Source organism: Sparus aurata, chromosome 20 (genome assembly GCF_900880675.1).
Source record: "Sparus aurata chromosome 20, fSpaAur1.1, whole genome shotgun sequence".
NCBI lineage: Eukaryota > Metazoa > Chordata > Actinopteri > Spariformes > Sparidae > Sparus > Sparus aurata.
The window spans coordinates 20,413,132-20,434,267 of NC_044206.1; the positions used below are offsets into that span (position 1 = coordinate 20,413,132).

General features: G+C 42.8%; 1 protein-coding gene across 1 annotated transcript; it reads right to left on the bottom strand.

The window, feature by feature from the left end:
* Positions 1–5,481: 5,481 nt before the first annotated feature.
* Positions 5,482–20,907, bottom strand: timp2a (TIMP metallopeptidase inhibitor 2a). Its single transcript, XM_030400485.1, has 5 exons — positions 20,453–20,907; positions 11,289–11,389; positions 11,083–11,191; positions 8,989–9,113; positions 5,482–7,581 (listed from the first exon to the last, which is right to left on the bottom strand). Exons 1-5 carry the CDS (start codon positions 20,580–20,582, stop codon positions 7,384–7,386), a joined length of 663 nt encoding a protein of 220 aa, XP_030256345.1. The 5' UTR covers positions 20,583–20,907; the 3' UTR covers positions 5,482–7,383.
* Positions 20,908–21,136: the final 229 nt, after the last annotated feature.

Below are 21,136 nucleotides of genomic sequence, written 5' to 3' on the forward strand. Positions count from 1 at the left end.
TTCACTCATTAATTTCCATTTCCACTCCATCCTGTCTCTCTGTAGAGCTGGCCTCTTTCTGTTGACCTCATCGACTCCTGACATACAGGAGCATCTTCAAATCGAGGCATTTTGATGAGCTTTATGAGCCTCAAACTCGCAAAATACAGTGTACGTATGCGGATCTAGTGCCAGACACCCAGCGTCACAGGTGGCAGGAGGTACTGAAAAACAGAGAGGGAGTAGGCGGTGCGACGTAAGCAGCCGCAGTGAACTTTTATGTGATTTGCATATAAAATAAAGAAAATGGGAGAGAGAGTCTGGTTCCACAGCATCAGGTTTCATCGGGGCAGAGCTGCTGATGATTTCAGTACAAATGGACTTTTCTATATATAGATGATATATGCAGTTTATCCTATTGAGCTGCGCTGCCTGCTGCTGCATATCACATATACCATGCATCTAAAGCACAGACTCAACAGCCAGCATATTAAAAAGGAGAACACGGTTATGATCAACAAAATGTGCTCAAATATTCGTCATGTTATTGGAAGTTCATCATCGATTCATTAACACGGAAGCAATCAAAAATCTTAATCTGTGAAGCAACTTTAACTGTCAAGTAAAGCAAAAGCACAGTAGTTATTTTTCTCTAAAGGAACAGTTCACCAGAAGTCTTTATCTTCTCACCCTCATGCCGATGGAAACTCAGGAAGTTTCGTAGTTCACAAAACATTTATGGAGCTTCACAGCGGCTGAAGTTGAGGGGCACTTATTTAATGATGTAAAAAAATAAGAGGCAAAAACAAACTCATATGGCTCCATACAGATAATCTGACTTAATCCAAGTCTCCAGAAGCACCGAGATGCAAAACTGATTTGAATAGACGTTATTCACAGCCACATCATGTGTGACAGAAAAAAGGTATACTGACTGAGGTATACTGTCTTACTATTAAGGTACAGCCGATTAGCATGCCAACCTCCGTACATATATCTGCATCATAACACGTCTTGGGCACTGAACAAAATATATTTGTTAATTATTGAAGATTTTAACCTAAGAATCTTACACACTGTGCCACAAACTGTCGGTTTTGATGTTACCTGTGTTACTGTTTTTAGAAATATTTCAGATATTTATTGGTGCTTTTCTTTCTTCTATTACGCGACTACAGGCTGGGAGGGACCGCATGTCGTTTGTAATGTATCCGCGTACACAAAGAAAAGACATTAAATTGAATCCTGACTGAATTTTTTCATTTTTGGGTGAACTGTTCCTTTAAATGCAGCACTTATATACTCACAGTCCACCGCTGAAAATAAGAGTGCTGATGTGAAATCCTCCGGCAGTCAAAGCTTCCTGTTTTTCGATTCACACGTGGGTTGATTAATGTCTTTTGGCAGGATGTATAAAATGAAGGTGAGGAAATCATCATTCTTCTCATCTCGGGATGTGTAATCTCTCTCAATATGAGTGGTGTCTGCCAGGAAGACAAACCCTCTGCTGACACACATGTGGCTGAGAAAGAAAGTCAGACAAAAGCATGAAACATGTTACAGAACTTTCAGATGATTGTTTTTTTTTTTTTTTCATCTTCAGCCTTCTGACGGGAATGATACAAATTTACCACCACGCCCTCGATATTTCTTCTTCTTCTTTTTTTTTTAACCCCACTTCCTCTCTCAGCACAGATGCCCTCGATTTTTCTCTTAAATGCATCAGGTCGCCATGACAACCAAAAAAGCCCAGCATGTGAAAGATCGAGAATGTTCAACGGCCGCCTTTCCTCGTCGGCGTAGTTTCTTCTTCTTACTCATTAAAACTCTCACAGGGTTGTTTATTCTTGTTTGTTTGTTTATGCTTATGTTTCCCCTTTTACAAAGATATTTAAATAGGTTTAGCACCATAATGCTCCAGTGGTGACTTTAAAGGTCCAGTGTGTAGGATTTAGGGGCGTCTTTTTGCATAATAATGTTTTCATTGATGACCTGAAACTGAATCCTAAGAAAGGGAGCCGGTCCTTTTTCATAGGATCACAGAATGCACCGCCATGTTTTTAGCAGCTATGGTAGTTTTGTGCTATAGGCTATAGGCTGGGGAGGGTGAGGTGAGGGGTATTCAGTTGGTCGCAGTCTGCCAGATGCCCCCTTGATCCTACAAACCCAACCTTTAAAGGTGCAATATGTAAGAGAATGTTGACTTTATACTCAAAACACGCAGACGGGCAGCACATCACCAGATTATCCGGTATCTGCTGCTAACTGTAGCTGCTTTAGCTAGTTAGCTCAATTAGCCGTGCATTTTGTGGTCCACACTGGGAGCTTGGAGCACCAGCACGGTGTTGGTGTTTACACCACTAGCACAGGAGCTGGGAATGTCAAAAAAACCAAACATATTCATGACCTGATAAAAGCAGAAGTTCATCCAGTGGCTTCTCAAACTTTTCACTCAAATCCACAAATGTCAATGTCAGTGTTAGCTGCTAAAAGGAATTAGATAACAGAGGCCGTCGGGGAGTCTGTTGGGAGGAATTCAGAGTTAAAGACGAGGTCAAAAATCCACTAAAGGACGCTCTAAAAGAACAATGAACACGGCCTGAGTTGTGTGATATTTTGGCCTTATTTCAGCAGCTCGGAGCTGTTGCCCACACTTCATATTTCTCGGCGATTCAAATAAATGAAATAGCAAATCAGACTAATATTATTTCCCCAAGCCATTGAGAAAGTGTGTGGGTGTCGCAGCTCCCTTTCTCCTCGGTTAAGCAGTTCCTCTCTGTAGCAGAGGAGAAGGACAGAGTTTTAAGTTTAGCTGTTTTCAAGTTCATATTCTTAGGACGGCACTGGGTTCAGTTATATGATGTAGAAAGCAATCATCCTTCGAAACATAACAAATAAGTTGTATTCTGCAACAGTCCAATCATGTTTCATCTTCCACAGACAAGACAGGAAGAGACCGGAGGCGAAGGACCTCGTGAGAGAAGAACGACAGACTGTTATGGAGCAGAGAGACGCATTTTAGGAATAAATGTGCTATCAGACTTTACAGAAACCCGATCTCAATATGTATGAGGAACAACCGGTCTGTTGTTGAATCATTTACTGCAAACTAAAGAACAAAATGATCTCATATTTGACTTCTCACATAAAAAATATGAACCCGTATTGTGAAAAATGTTTTAGATTGATGTCAGACTCACGTGTTGATAAAAGTTATTTGGAAACTTCAAACATTTTTGGGGCGTTTCTTCCTCTGACAGCCGCCTCTGACTCGACTCCTTACTTAATCACGTGGGTGTGAACAGGAAAACATGGATGATGCACCTGTTATTAATATCGGTATAATATTGTACTGAATTGTTATAATACTGTAGTCGGTTTTTAGGGTTATGATTAATTACTAAGTGTGTATTTCGTGCTTGTGTTTTTCTGTCCTTTTATGCTTTTTTTCCTCTTGGTTCTTTATTCATTATATCCTCCTGTGTGTGATGCTTGTTTCTGCACATGTATTTTTATATCAACCACTAAATGCACTTACAATGAGCTGTATAATTACAACTGCCTTGCCTGTGTGTGTGAAAACATGGGATTCGTAGAGGTAATTTCAGCTTGTTGGAGGAATTCAGTGGCTGCTGTGTCCTCTGGTGGCCACTGGATGGCATCACAACTGCAAGAGTGACAGTGGAAATGTGGTAATGTGAGAATTACTTCACAGCTGATACCTGACAGTACAGGTAATCCGATTTGATATTGATTTAAAGGTATTAAATACTCAGATTGATGAGGCATGTTTCCTTCCAAAAACATGCAACATAAGAAATCCCCTTCAGCTCATTCTTTGATCCACCAGACAAACAACAACGAGTAAAAAGTATCATATAAAGAAACTGGAGGGTGTGGTGGTGCAAAGACTTCCTGTTGCCACGGCTCAACAATGTGTATTAAAGTATTTAGTGTGTGTTTGATTCGTAATTTATTATTTATATTCAGTATTAACGGCGTGACTCTTCCCGTCTGTCCCCTCTGTCTTGGGTAATCAGGATTGCAAAGCAAAGGTTGCAGCAGCACATCCCTCACGTACTCAAAGGTTACCCAACTGTTCTCCAAACATCAGATCACTTCACCTACTTGCACTTTGCAATTCACACCCGCCCTCAGAAACACTGACCCGACCCGGTAAACCCCCGCCCCCCCCCCCTGACACCGGGATGATTATCACCACCATCCTTGTTTGACATTATTGAGGAGAGAATGAACAGAGATGACAAAACCGCTCGCTCTGGGCTCTGCTTGAGCATTACTCAAATATTTTCCTAGCTGAGTCGATTACCACATCTATTAAAGCGTATTTGTCTGCCCTTCTGTCTACACGGGCCTCTCAACTCCACACTCATATCTGAAGCACACCAGAGACACTGTGGGAAATTAACGGGAAGCCAAATCAAGGCCCAGGCTGAGTGCTTCACATACCAAGAATACAAGAGTTTGGAGGTTAGAATTCAAATTCAGTGCAATGTGAAGAATTTGTATTATCGTCTTAGTCTTATTCCCTGATGGGATTAAATATTCCAGTGGTTCTCGATGAACTGAACAAAGACATATTTATTAAAGAATGTAAATAAAGGACTAAAGCAGGGACCGGTGTCTGATTTCAGGGAAAAATGGATGGAGAAAAGATGATTTTTTTGGGGGCTCGACTGGTTTGAAAAAGAAAAAATCAAGGTGGTAAAGAAGGAGTAAAGCCCCCCATTTTATATTTCTGTTCATTGTTTATTATTTGTTGTGGCTTTTGTTCAGTGTAATATCAACTGAAGAACAAATAAAACGAAAAAATACGCATATCAATGACTACAAAGAAAATATGGATAGACGACCATATGAACAGTTGAATAATCAAACATTTTTAAAAGCTTAGCTCATTGTTAGGAAATGTTATTTATTGCAGGCCACTTGTGTCCATGCTAGCAGCTTGCTCTCTCCAACATTTGATCCATATCTCAACAACTGCTGATGGCATGTCATGAAGTTTGGCTCAGACTTTCCCCTCAAGATAGATTGTAATAAACTTAGTAGTATTTCAACTTTTATCATCATCATCATCATCAGTTCTCTGAACGTTGAGTCAAGGCAGTCAGCTGAAGCAGCTGCTAGCTGCGTGGTAAACTGAGCTAAGTGGCTAACAGCAGCTACAGTTAACGGCAGTTAGCGGTCACTCTAAGATCTGCCGTCACCTAGTTGTTAGGCAGGTGGCCAGTTCTGACATAATGCTCCTTTAAAAGACGGATAAAGATTGTTTACATGATTGATGTGGAATTATATCAAATGTTCTGTTAGCTGAAGCCAGACTTAAAAATAAAAACCATCAACATCCAGCAAACCAACCATAAGTTTGTTTCAAAATGCTTGGATGTATTTTATTTTTACTCATTTTTTTGAACACTCCAGGCCTCTGTACTTTCTATAAGACGTCACCGGCCAAATGACTCACACAGGCAGCGTTCCTTCTTTCAAACGTGTTTTTTATTTGATAATACTGAATATTTTGTCCTTCGCCCGGACTTACACAAAGCATCAAACACATGCACAGTCCTCTATTCACACAAGGTACCCATTTCTCTTTTCTCAACACCTCCCCAGAAAGGATTAATCTCTCTCACTCTCACGTTACTCCAGCGCAAGAGGACCTTCTCGAACTCGACACTACAGCTACAGACATCGTAGACAAAGACAGCGGAGAAAAACACACAAAAATCATGACAGGTATAATTATAACACTGAAAAAATACAAAGTAATGGAAAATGGAAAGAGTTTACTTTTAAATTATGCCTCTAATACTCCATCATATATATATTTTTTTTGTTAATGTAGCTTGAGGTGTATAAAACAGCACTGTAAACTTCGATTGAGTAACTTGCTTTCTATGACGGCGATAAAGCTTTCATTAATAACTGGAAGGAGCAGGAAAGACGAGCTAACATTAAGCGTGTAACGACCGTATTAATCATGAAATTAACCGTCTTGCGAGGATATATTGGCAAATCATGAAACTGCTGTTGGCATTTACAATCAACAGACAATACAAAGACACTGAAATAACATCCCACGAGCTCCTTTTGTTTCCCTTTCACACATAAAATCTGCAAAAAGATCCCTTATATCCCGAAACCTCTCACGCTTTTTGTTTTTTCCCCCTTTCATTGCAAGTACTATTCTATCCATTTATGAGAAATAGCAAGAGTAAGCTCGCGTTTGTGAATATGGACCACCGAAAGCACTCAAAATAGGCAAAAATCTGCACCTGAGGTGGATCTGTCGGTCTGGGCGTTATATTATCTGTCACATCAGAGTGTTCAGGCTCTTGTCTTTACTGGAACTCATCCTCAAAAAGTGCAAATCTAGTTCTAATGCAGTAAATAATAATCATCAAGTAACAACAAAAGTATATGCATAGGTACTGTACAGCTACATAGTGGGGCAAACGAGGTGGGGAGGGATGAAGACGAGATGAGGAGAAATTTGTGTTTTTCCGATTTTGTTTTCTGCGTTTTTAACCTCACGAACAGGTTTAAATTTAGAGCGCTCATCTGTTGTTGTTGTTTTTTTACGCTGCATAGACTGGTCCAGTGAGGCCTGCGACGGTCACAGGCTTCAGTAAAAAAAAAAGAAATAATCACCACGAGAAAAAGATTTTCACCAGGAGGAGATCAGCCATGCGAAGATGACTCATGTTCTTTTTTTAAAGAAAGACAGTTAAAGCGTGTCGTGGGCGTCCGACGTCACCAGTGGCCAAACAGCTCTCAGCAGAGAAGACGAGAGATGAACTAATAAAGTGTTCGCAGAGAGAGCGAGCGAGAGAGAGAGAGAGAGAGAGAGAGAGGGAGACAGACAATCATTTAAAAAAAGGCAACTTGGAATTTGGCTTTGGAATAAAATGGAGAATGAGGTAATAAAAGTGGAAACACGATGGGTAACGAATGATCGTCCGTTGTAGAGCGGGGGGTTTTGATTGGTGGAGTCGGAGAGCAGAGCTGTTTAAAGAGCTTCGCGGGGCAGGAAGTGCTCTGTCTCACCGAGGAGTTTAAATCCTCCTGACGCCAGCCTCAGGAGGAAGTTACATCATCACTTGACCAGTCTATGTCTCATGATGCTATCTTATTTGCTTTTACAGACGCTGTGTCTGAGAACAACCTCTGAGCCTCTTTGAAATCAGCTGACGCTGAGGTTGAAATGTTGCCTTTTCTGACTGACACGAACACAAAGAGAGGCCGAAGGTTGTTTTCAGACCAGCAGGTAATTTCAGTCACATTAGTTTAACTTTTTTTATCAAAAAAATCTCTTTGCCTGATCTTAGAATTTCAATGGATTCATTTACATTTATTTTCGCAGTGCGCAGCCAGGTGCGATTAAGGCTCCTCGCCGTCCAGGAACTCCTTCTTGGGCGATGAGACGCCGCGGTACCAGGAGCAGGAGTTGTCCGCCCTCTTGATGCAGGCGTAGTGGTTGGCCTGGCGTCCGTAAACCTGCTTCTCGATCATCAGGTCCGTCCACAGACACTCCTCAGGAGCTGAGATCTCGCAGGGCAGAGAGGGGCAGCGCACGATCTGGTGTTAAAGGGAAATTAAGAAAAAAGAAAAAAACTAATTTAAAAATTGTGCGTTAAGGGCATTATGGGTCCAAACCAACATGGCTGCCAAGGAAAGACATACAGCCCCAAAGTAACGTTCATCCAAAAGGCGCTCGCGTTCATCGTCTTTCATTTTTGTGTGATGTTGGCTGTGATAATCATGCTGTGATCACATTTCATCACCACACGCTTGAAGCGCTAACATGTTTTGGCCTGTTCATCAACAGACACCAGCTAAAGACTAAATGAGGATTTTGATTTTTATGACTTTATTTTCTTGTAGTTTCTCATGATGTCTGCTGACAAACCAGAGCGAGATAAAAATAAATCTTTATAAGACATAGCTGCAGTTATGTAGTTATATCTGAAACATTTTTATATGCGTTTTGGTACAAATACTGAAATAACATACCTTATGTCACATGACTTCAAAAAGATATAATCATCATGCTTTACATAAAACCAAACCCAATTTTTATATCATTCATGGGTGACTTTGTTTTCCTTCAATAGCCTTTCTATGAGCTGTTCAGATTCAGTTATAGCATGTCTTGTTTTATGAAGGGTGGTAATGGAACAAGAGGACGCAGCTGCAGGGAGCTGTCAGATGAAGCTCTGCTCCGTCCAGGTAATCATGTCCTATTGTTGTGCGGAAAGCTACTTGTGGTTTCACATGCAGCATGAAATCAGATGGTGACGGCTGATGGCATGTTGGGAAAGGCAGATTATGATTTATTTATAGAAAATAACGCGAGTTTGTCTGGCTGCACTGTGAACAGACACACCAGGTGCTCTGCTGTTTTACTCTCATTGAAGTAGCTGCTCAAGGTCCTCGCTGTAGTATTAAACTACACAAGCTGAGACCAGCAGAAACCACAGGTGCTGCTGAATGACGGGAATCTGTCTGCATGAAATACACAATAAAACAATCTTATGATTTAAAGTTAAATGAGAAGCCACTTTAAAAAAATGTGTATTATGTAAGAATTGGTATCCTTATGGTTTCATATTAATAATAAACAGGGGGCAGCATATCACCAGATTAATCGCTAACTGCTGCCAACTGTAACTATTGTTAGCTAGTTAGCCCAGTTAGCCGTGCAGCTAGTAGTCCAGGCCGGGAGCTTGAGTTTGTCTAGTCTATACAAAAACCAAATTTGAGCAGCAAATCTTCTCACCTAATGAGCTAAAACCAGCAAATAATTAGCTTTTTTCTACTCCATATCTGTTTCCTAACTCACTGCTATGATGGGTGTTGTTGCAGCTGTTGTTGTGGCTCATGTCTCCTCTGAGTTGTTTGTCTGTTATGTCTGGTTTTGTCCTCCAGGAGGGGAAACTATGAGGGATAAATCACACACACAGACACAGTCCTCCGCGGACTTACCTTGCATTCACAGCCCATCTGGTAGCGCTGGCTCAGGCCCTTCTTCTGGGTGTTGCTCAAGGTGTCCCAGGGCATGATGTAATCACACAGGGTCACATGCATGCGCCCGCCGGCCTCGGCCTTGCCTGCAGGAGAATGGAACAGAGATAAAGGCTTCACAATGAAGGACAGGTGGTGGACAACTCAGACATAACAAAATCATACATGCAGGCAAACATCCAGCTCTCGATGCATCCGTATGGATGCGTCAGATCGCAGGTTCACAGGTAAATCTGATAAAAATCTGTTACTTTTCAGACAGGAAATGTTCGCAGGCATCGCGACAGACAACCCGTCCACGTGAGCGGCGGCGATTGTTTGATGCTTGAGCGGCACCAGTCAAAACATGAAGATATTTCTGCTGCGTCCGTGTGCTCTTCGCTTCATTACTATCTGTCTGCGGAGCAACTCTCAACAAGTCTTCACAGCGTGTCCTGGCAGACGGGACTGACTCACGTTTCACTGTAACTCTTAACCCCTAACAGAAGAAAGGATGAATCGGTTCAAAAAGACGCCACGGTCGGCAGAAAGTTGACTCACTTTCCCACTGCTCGAGTCCTACATCTTGAAAAAGACAAAAAAAAGTCAGACAGGAAACGCTGGCTTCAGCAGTTCCTCCTCTTACAACTCTATGTAATTAGACCCGAGTGTTTGCGGGTGCATCTCTGTCTGCGATGGGGAAACCAGAGCATGCATGACATCATTATTCTCTCTGTACTATGTCTTATTTCTGCCGCGGCTCTCAATAACAACAGCAGCCAGGCGTAGCATACAAACATACAAAGGGATAGTTCCAAATGTGGGTTTAATTTGAACAAACACGAAGTGTAATAACAAATATTCAAGTCTTACAGACATTGTTGAGTGTTGGATGATTTCTTGTCCAGGATGTTCTTGTTCACAGAGGCACGGCAGTTACAGAGCAACATTATCATTTATTTGAAGTCATTTGAAGATTTGTATAAGTCCTGTATTAACTCTTCTTTTAGCTCAGTTTTTGGTCTCCACCACCTCCTAAAGTTTGTCTCTTTACCAGCTAGATACTTCATAATATTCATCAGCTAGTCGCCAACTGTGTCTGTCTGCTGTCTGATGCTGAGCAGGAGGTCTTATGTGGTTTTTTTTAGCTCAGGGCAACACAATAAGAGCGGTGAGACTGAACCAAAACAGAAAAAAAGTTGTGGCTTGGAAAAACTAAAACAATGAGCTACAATTTGTTAAAAAGCTCTGAAGACCTGAGGTGGATTATAAAAGTTCAGTGATATTTTACTGAGGATTCATCATGATTAGTGACCTCATTCACATTACAAATAGTTACATGATCCATTGTTGATATGAAAATACTGATAATACCTGTCTAGAAAAATGAAGACAGACCATGCAGATGTAGTGACGCAGCCTTGGTGTAAGTAAATTTAAACAGAAGGTCATAGACAGTCACTAGAGACAAATACATCTAACCAGCCACAGAATGTTCCCTTCAGGATGTTATCTCATAGAGCAAATATTTTATTTTCGTTTCATGGTCATCACCTCGAGCGCAGAGAACAAGATATACAATGAAGTACATTTACATCTCTCAGGAGCTCCAGCTGTTCCGCTGCAGACAAGGTCACTCCCCGTCTCCACAGGGTTTAGCAAGCAGCGTGTCATTACCCATAATAACATAAACAGTCACTCCTCCGACACACAAAATGTCCCGTTAGTCTTGATCCGATCTCAGGTTTGTCTGCCAGGCTGTTTACACCTGGAGGTCGATATCTGATTATGTCTGTCAGTGAGTTCCTGTGGTTTTCCTATCAGTCCGTCCGTCTGTCTGTCTTCCTATTCTTTCACTTTTTGTTTCCATGTTGATTCTTAGTTTTCTCACAACAAAACTCAAATCAAAAGATGTCTTACCTACTCGTGCAAACCCGTAACAGTTTGTATATAGAAGGAGTGACTTTAGTTAATCACAAAGTGCGAATACACATTTTAAATACTGTAATTCTTCCGGGAATTTGGTGGGTTGCCTTCATTCCGGACAAAACAGATAGAAAATCTGGTTATACACACCTGAGATCAGGTACTCCTTCTTGCCATTGACGTCCAGGGTAACTCCACAGACAGCAGACACAGGAGCAGTGAAGACAGCCTCGATGTCCTGGTTAGGTCCCTTGAACATCTGGAACCAAACCACAGCCAGGGGGTCAAAAGGTCCGAATGAAGGAGTCACAGTCCGAGCTTTAAACCCTTTTAACTAAAACAGAAGGAGGACTAACCTTGATCTGTTTGACCTCATACTGGATCCTCTTGATGGGGTTCCCGTAGATATCATTCCCAGAATCCACCTCTTTCTCTCCCACCACCTTTGCTCGAATCACTGTTTGGGAAACAAAGAGAACAAGATCAAGATCTGTCAGATGCCAAGATGTTACACGATCCCACAATCACAAGACAGAAAGTAGATGCAAGAAAGACAAAACCATTTCCAAAAAAAAGGCTGCAACCAGATATGTGTTCTCTGGAACATAAGAAATCTTGTTTATATCTGTAAGAACTCTGACAGTTGGTTCCAGCTTCCAGTATAACACTGTTGCTATCATGTGGTATCTGTGTTTTGTCAGCATCAACAGTCTTGGTAGTTGGCAGATTGTGTGGAAAAAAACAAAACAAAACAAAAACCTAAAAACGGTTGAGTTACAGAATGTGCCCAGCATACTCTACTTCCCTAACATTACTTAGCGAGATTTAGCATCGTTAACAATAACTGGCTAATGTTAGAGGTCTTGCGACAAACTGGCAACCACTTGAGACGGAACTTGCTTCAATAACCAAGTTGTTTTGCAGTGTGTTCTGCAATTGGACCTTGCAAATCACTGACATTGCATGACATTGACATTGCAATGTCATGGATGTCACGGATAAAACTAATGTCACAAATTGATAATATCCTGATATAACAAAATGGCAGCCAGCAGTCCATTCAAGTCGAACATTATGTTGCTAAGGCAACGGTAACTGGCAGAGTTCTACGAGTTACGTCCGCCATTTTGTCAGATCTGTGACTAAGCATATATTGATACACATCTTTCATCTTCTCCCAAAATACCCTTCTTAAAACGTTATCTGTATTTACTTTCTTTTATGAAAAAGGTGTTTTGTGACAGTAAATCTGTGAGAATTTCATATTTCTATGATCAGTTTACTGCTAAAGAAGCTAGCCCCTTCGCTAGCTATACAGTGCCGTTTTGCTAATACAACATTTGAAGTAACTGTTGAGCTACTGTTTGTTGAACTGTTGTGTATTTTACTCTTTACTGTGACTCCTGTGGACTCTACTGTAAGTGGATGTTTATTTGCTTAATCAACCTACTGTTTTGTACCTACTGAAATGGAGACACAAACCAAGAGGCTAATTTGCAAGCTAGCTAATGTTGTTTTGTTGCACAATTTCTTTGTTACTGTACTAATTTCTACAATATTACCGTCTAGCAACCTCGATGGGATATCACAGTTTTCCAATTTGTAAACCCTTTTGCATGCGTATGTTTATTTTATGAATTAGCCTACTGTTTTGCACTTCCTGAACTGGAGACACAAAACATGAGGCTAATTTGACAGCTAGCCTAGTCTTGACTTGTCCAACTATACTACTTTCTACATTTGTAATCACTATTAAATGTGTTATCAAATAATGCTGTCACAGTTTCCAGGAAAAAAAACAAGGTTATGCCGATGACTTCAAGCTTTATCGGAACTGTGTTTAGTTTAGAAACAGTAACCAGATATGAAGGGTGTATGTTGTGTAATGAACATTTTATGGATTCTATTTTATTGTTTGCTTTATAAAGCATCAGATAATAGTGAACATAGCTATCATTTCACAAGACACGTGGTGTTATTTTATCTGAGCAACAGCTCCAAACCGGGGAATATTGAGTCAAGAATAGAGGCAGATCATTCTCCCAGTACAGATACTGACACCAGAGAATATGATGACTCAAATGATTCATCGAAATAGTTTGCAGATAACTAAATGAATGGGTCATAACGTCATGACATGACTCCACTGAAAGCTGTTAATTGTAGCGTCACCCAGGGGTCAGATTCTTGTTCACCACAGCTCCGCCTGACAAAAGGGCAGATGGACGACGGCCCAAACAGCTGCCTCAAGTCTCATGAGCACATACCACACGGAGGCACAGCACAGACAATAAAATGAGCTCGGGTAGCTCAGCTTCGGCTCCTGCAGTAGCCCAGTCAATGAAAACCAAACTAAAAAAAAGGTTTCCATCAGGTTCAAAACTGTACGAGGGCCAGACACATAAACTGAGTTGGCCAGCAGAACAAACCTTGTGCCTCGAAACATGACCAGAAAACTGTCAGAGACCAGAATTAAGGAATAGGAATACAACATGAAAGTTGATATACAGAGAAACAGCGGGCCAGAGGCATGTTTCTCACCGTGTGTGTGTGTGTGTTTGTGTGTGTATGTGTCTTTTAATGGCCTGACTGACTACATCAAGCTTCAGCTATGCTCAGGGCATTTATTCAGAATGGAAAATATGAGCAATAGAGAAGAAAAAAAAACATAAAATAAGCAGGAACACAGAGGACACGTACACATAGATAAACACACACACACACACTCACACTCACACACACACACACACACACACACACACAGTTGACTGCTGTTGCTCTTACACCCTTGGGTTCAGTTTATGGCTTGGAGCAGACACAAAAATGGGGGTTCATGGCTCCCAGAGTTAATAGCGTCTCGTTCTTCTGCTCCTTCCTTCACCACTTCCTTTTCCCCCCCAATTCATCCTGATCCTGAAGCATGCTTTCCTGCGCATGTAACTACGACAGCAATTAGTGCTGCAACTAACAATTATTCTCATTATTCATTTAATTGATGTCAAAAAAGGTGAATAGTGGGCATCACATTTCCCCAGAGCCTGAGGGGACTTCTTCACACAGCTTTTTTTCGACTGCAAGCGCCAAATAAATAATCAAATATGCAACAAAAATCACAGCAAATCACCTCCTTCCAGACTAGAAATAGGAAATGTTTGGTGTTTGATAAAATACTTAATAATTAACCAACTATTAAAATAGTTGATTCATTTTCCAACCAGGGAAGCACAGTGTCATCCGGTCAGGACGGGAGCTCAGTAGCATCGTTCACACCCAGTTGCACCTCATCCTGTGTTCAAAGAGATTAAAAAACAGGTGACGGCCTAAACAAACAGCCACAGTGGTTAAAGATATGGCAGCACCTCTGCTCTTTTCTCCTCTACAGTTTAACATTATATGTCAACAAACTGTAATACATTTATACAATTCTCATTATTTAAAGGCAGTAAAGCCAGATATTTTTAATCTGAAAGCAGCCTTCAAAGTCAATTCTTATTTGATTATATTAAGTTTAAGCTTCCGATGGATTGGCGATGGATCAAATTATTACACATAATGTGTAGGTGGTTGCTCGTAATAACAAAGCCATAGAAAATTTTGCCTTAAGCTGGTTGAAATTAATTACATTTTTAGACATGTCATAGATAGCAATAAGAAATTAGATAAAATGTTGTTAGTTTCATGTGTATGCATTAACCAATAGGGCTGGGTATCACCAGGTACCTCGCAATATGATACCATCACGATATTTTACCCACGATAACGATAATATCACGATACAGCGATTCTGCAATAAACTATATATTACAAGAAATTTCATCCACGATACATCACGATATCTGTGTCACTGAAGAAATTCAGAATGTATTGACTGTACTGAATCCATTTCACAGGAATTACAAAACACTGTCAATCAACTTCACATGAATGACAGCCAAGTAAACGTGTAAAAGTGTATACTGCACAATAACACACACACTGACCGCAACTTAAATATCAACTTAAATATCGATATTTGGTGTCAGTGTATCGATAACGTACCTCAAGACGAAATATTGCAATATATTGTAGTATCAATATTTTGGTACACCCCTATTAACCAATGTGCACATCCCTTGATAATAGAGCGAGCTACGAGTGACACGCAATCTGCCAATCAATTAACAGGTGTGTAGTTTGGTTGCACCATCGTTCCATCGCCATGTGACTGACCACAGCCTGGAGTGAGAAAATGAGCGCTGACTGAAAGAAAGAAAAGGCTAGGTGACAGTCGGACAAATATCAGAACACTCCTGTGTGTAACCGCTAATACAACACATTTATTTTCCACCCATTGGAGATCACAACATGTCATCAGTCACCACCATCTACATCTGCTGCTACATCTCAAGAAACAACCTGCAGGCGGTCATGATGGAGAGGTACTCAGCCGGAACACTGTACGACAAAACATCCAAACGGTACAAACATAACCTACTAAACATAAAAATCATTACCTGTGTGCTTTGTTAAAATGGTAAACTTCGAAACAAAAAAGGTGCTTTATGCCAAATCATGATCCTTTTCTCAACCATAACCGAGAAAGTTGCAACATGAGGAAATGTAACATTTCAACACATCCGTGGTTTGCAGAAACCTTCACTGCCAACATTCAGTCTGGCACTTGTCAAACTGACATGCAAAAGGACAGATTCATTTCAGTTTGGACAAACGTCTGTCTGAAGGTTTGATTAACTATGAATAAAAGAAATGAAGGAAATGAAAGATTTGATGAAAGTCTTTCTGACTCTGTCGTGAATGAATCCAGGTTTTTTTTATTTTATTTACTTGGAGCTGAAACAAGAATGAATTGGCTATCAGTGCTGATACACGGCTTCATAAGGTCATTCATCAGCGCTTCAGAGAAATCCATCCCAGCTCCTCACAAACAAACCTTCTGCATTTTGGCTCCACACTGGTGCTTATGCAAATATGCAGTGGCAGCCAGAGTACACACATAAACACACTCATACACACACATGCACACACACACACACACACACACACACACACACACACACACACACACAGCAGCAGTATACCTGGCTGGCACTCTCTCCTGCATTCCTCTCAGTTTTTCCGCTCTCATTTCCTGACCTCGTTCGGAACCACAAACTAATGAGCAAATAATCAGCAGCGGGACACGACACTGAGCTGCTTTTTCAAGATGCAGTGTTATTGTGGGAGCTAATCTGTCTTCACCTGGTGTTGCAGGCGTGTTTACTCCTCAGCTTCCCCTCCTGCAATAAAGCCGGAGCGGAGGATCCTGTGCAGTCTAAACACTGTGTTGCGGAGGATGCAGACTACACAGCGTGATGCTACAACAGCACGACTAACCAGGGGGACCTGCGGGGGGCCCCGAGCTCCACCGCAGGTTGATCCTGAAGTCGTCTGATCAGCAGTGGCCAGGAGCTGCCCCCCTCCCTCCAGAAACCACCAGCTGACCCACATTCAAGACTGCTCCCCTACCCTCCCGAACCGGGACGACGTCTAATGACTTATACATGCGTATCAGTTGCACTACGCAATGTTTTCCATGCAAACCCCATATGAACGCACACACACACACACACGCACACACACCACATCCTCAGTGCCCCCCGTTCAATCCACCGCATGACTATCCAGTTCTTTTTTCATATTCCAGTGACCACAAAATCATCCCTGACTTTCCTGCTGTGGTTCCTTCAGCTCCAGACGCATGTGGGCCGTCTGTTTAACCTGTCATCTGACCAGAGACGAGCCCCCCGACCCCCCCCAAGGACACAATCAGCCGGCCTCTGTCCACATCTGTATGAAGAACTGTCAGCAAAGACGAAGGCTCTGGTTCCTTCTGAGCTTCCTTGTGAGATCATCATGATGACAGTTCCACATTTTAATTTAATAGACTTTATCAACCAATATTTGCCTGTTAATTAGTTTTCTTAATGATCTATACATGATTTACATGATCCTATAATTAGGGCTGCAACTAATGACCTCAGGTGAGATCTTCAGACGTCTTGTTTTTCACTGAACACAAATGTAAAAAGCAAATCCTCACATTTAAGAAGCTGGAACCAGAGATATAAACACAACATTAACATATCATCACTTTTAGGTTTACTAGACAGCAAACAGCTGCTTGTTTACATCCAGCTGATACAACACGACTTTAATAATGTCATCTTTCAGTCCACCTGACAGGTTTAAGTCCAACATTCACTCTCTTTTAGCTCTGGTTTTGGTCCCTACCACCACCTGAGGGCAATATCTGTCTCTTTAGCTGCTAAACGCTCGTCTGTGTTAACCAGCTAACTGTGTCCGTCTGCTTTCTGGTGCAGAGATCGTAGTGACCGGTGGAGTTTGGAGCTTACTCACTGGAAACAGCTGCTTTCTGTTGCAATGTTGATTTGAGTGTGTTGGAACTGAACCAAAATGTGGGCCACAGAAAAACAAAACAATGAGCTGAAAACGCTTCGAGGCTGCAAAGCAATGAGGGGAATTTCAGTCGGGTGAAAACTCTCCGTAGGTTCGTCGCTTCGAGTGACTCCTTTCACATTATACGTCATCATTTGAATCATACAGATGTGCAGCTTTGTGTTCCAGTGAAGTTGTATGTTCAAAATGTGCATTACTTTTCCCTATTAATCAATTCTTTATGAGCCATATATGAAGAGGTTTGGTGAAAAATGTCTATGTAAACACAAATTAAATATTGTCTATAATCCCGGCTTGTGTAATGTTCAAAATTATCCATCCAACTCTTTCAAGGATCCTCTAAGACTGTCTGATCAATATGAGGCTTTGCGTCATAGCGTTAAAGGAACAGTTCACCCAAAAATGAACATTCGGTCATCATCTCGTCACCCTCCGTGCCGATGGAAAGTCAGGTGAAGGTTTGGACTCCACAAAACATTTCTGGAGCTTCACAGCAAAACAGTGTTGCAGCATCCTGTTAAACAGCTGAAGTAAATGGGGACAACTTGTAAAAAAAAAAAAAAAGAATTAAACACACAAAAAGTCTGCGTACAGCTTGTCCAGCGTTATCTAAGTCTATGGATGCCCCAAGATCCACGATATGATTTGACAAGATGCTGTAGCTGCTGAGCTAAAAGCGCCCCTCGTCTGAAACGGGTGCACGATCTCGTCCGTGTGATGACAGTGTGAATAATCAGTTTGGGATCTCAGGGCTTCCGTAGACTTTGATTACAGACGAGCTGTACAGAGCTATGTTTTGGGTTTTTTTGGTAGTCTATTTTTGCGTTTTAAAACAAGTCCCCATCTACTTCAGTCGTTCAGGAGAGCGCTCCGACGCCGATTTGCTGTGAGGCTCCAGAAACGATTTGTGGACGACAAAACCTCACCTGGCTTTTCGTCAGCATGATGGTGACAACTGAGTTTTCATTTTTGGGTGAACTTTTCCTTTAAACTTTGGACTCATTTTTTATGATATGTGTTAAGTACTTTTCATGGTGAAAACACTTGTGTATTTCCATAAATGGAGACGTGTTGTTGCATGTCCACTCCCGCAGACAGCAGGGTGGCTCTGGTCTTCACCCGCCCAGCCTCGGGCCAGTCTGACTGGGCAGGGCTGCCGGGGAAGTTCCCCTTTGTGGGCGACAGATTTATACGAACGGAGGATGTTTGTCTCTACGCACGAACATGCGAGTGTGACTGTGTGTGAGTGTGTGTGATTGTGTGGTAGGTGGATGACACTGCTGGATCTTTATGGCTTGTGGTCTAACCTGCTGGAGCATCATCTAGCATGAAAACAGAAGGTGACACACTCTCTCTCGAACACACACACACACCCCAACTGCAGCCGTTCCCTTCATGTGTGTGAACACGCCAACAATCTGGGATCCCATTCTACCCAAAAAAACAAAAAAATCAAATGTCAGACCACATAACTGTTGACAATGTCACTTTGTTGTTGCCTACATGCACATTCTGGGCGACCAGACAACCGAATCCATTCCGACGCTCGGCTCGTTGCAGCCCTGCTTCTGCTCTCTCCGCGCTCCAGCCTTCTTATCTGATCCGCCGAAAAAAACCACAACTTCATCCTCAAGTCCGCCCTGAAATCTTCGCCGGACAATGACTTCGACCACTACTTGCCTTTAACTGTGCATCATCATCATCCTCCCTCTCCTCCTCCCTCCCTCCCTCCTTTGACGGCCAAAAGCTGTAATGACTCACACGCCCTTTTAAAAAACACACAACATCATGAGCAGAGCAAACACACCTCTTCTGTGAGACATCCTGTTTAATTAAGTCCTGCAACCTCAGCGAATTATTGAGTCACATCTGAATATAGAGCGGGTCATTTTGCAATACGCTCTTATCCACACACACACACACACACACACACACACACACACACACACAGTCGTGCATGTTGAAGTGTGTGAGAACGAAGGAAGAAAAGATGAAGTTGTGTGGGATACCATGCATATTTTAACTTTGACCGTGACTTTTATTGCTTTTTTTTCCCCCCAAAACACACCCTGGACTGACAGCCAGATGTCATCTGTAGCCTGAGTGTGTGTGTGTGTGTGTGTGTGTGTTTGTGTGTCCCTGCGTTACACCGGAGCAAAAGTTGGGAAAACCCCAGCAGCATTCCTGTAATTCCTCCCAGCACCACCCCTCACAGGAAGAAACAGGGCAGGAATGGAAATAAAAGAAAAAGACGGGGGGAAAGCTCGCCGTGTGACATATTCTGTGGTTGAGATTTGAACCCCCTCCTCCTCCTCCTTCTCCTTCTCCTCCTCCTCCTGAATTTCTCCTCGCATTCTCCATCCCTTGTCCTCCTCTACGCTCTTTCCCTCTCTTGTGCCACGTTGCCCTGCAGAAGCAAGGCGACGCTGCTGAGGGTGAAGCCTGGTAAACACACCACCACCCTGCTCCAGACCTGAGACATTATGTACGGTGATGGGCTCAGACTGCTTCCTGGACACAAATGGTGCACTTCCACCCTGAGACACAACAGCACAGTCCTCTCATGTGGCACCATGCTGAGATATTACAATGAAGCCAGAAGGATAAAGTTCATTAAGGTCATTATCAACTCATCAGTGAGTCACACAGGTGCACTTTAACTCCTAACCTTGATATTGAGATGTGTGTGTTGTGGCTGCCTCCATGACACCTGAGCGTCTCATTATTTATATTCCTGTGCTGCCCAAATGTAGATTTGGTCATTTTAGAGGTCTGCTTGTCACCATGACGTGACAAAATACGACAATGGGATCAGTGAGTCTGCAGTCTGAATGCAGTCCCCGCTGTCGGGCCATGGCCTTGAGGAGACACCCTCCACCTCCGGGCTCTCCAGCGGTTTCCAGAAGCGTCTCTGAGCCCGTTCAGCAGCCCCGGTCTGAGGCGGGCTGAGCGGCTGTGAGCGGCCGCTGTGGCTCCGGTCAGACGTGCAGCAGCCTGCTGCAACATGGGCCAGGTAAACAACAACAACAACATCAACAACAACAGTCCCCGGTGCTGTACTCACCTACATCGGCGTTGCAGAACGCCTGTTGCGGGTGGACCGGGGCGCAGCTGCACGCCTCCGCGAGCTCCTCCGACCGCCAAAGGACCAGCAGCGCGAGCGTGCAAAGGATGCCGTTAACGGCTAACGGCATTTTAGAAACACTGCGACGGTTTTTTCAGCCTCTTCGTTGCTGTCTGCTGCGCAGATGCGTTGCAGTGTAGCTCCAGCGGCGGCAGCAGCCTCCCGCTCCGCTATGCTCGTTTCAACCGACAGGCGACGTCAACAACAGCGGGACGGTCCGTGCGCTCCGCTCCGGTGCAAAGGTGAGGCTCAGTGCGCTCGGTGGCTCCCGAGGTGTCTCGGCTGGTGTCGACAGCTGTCTGTCTGTCTGTCTGACTGTCTGTCGGGACTGTTTTCGTTTCCAGGATCAAGGCGGTTTTATAAAGCTGCCCGAGCGGCTCCTCCCCCCGGCGGTACCGGCCGAACCGGCAGGGGGCGCTGCGTCCTCCGGCTGGAGCCACCGGAGCTGCTGCAGCACCGGAGAGGACCGAGAGCTCCCTGGTACTCTGATACCTGCTGGAGAGTACTTGAGTACAAGTCAGATGTCGCGTTACAATATTACTGCGGAAAAATGAAAAGTCATCCAAACTACGAAAGCTCATGTGAGCCAGTTACAGAAAAGAATGACACGGAAACTAATTTATT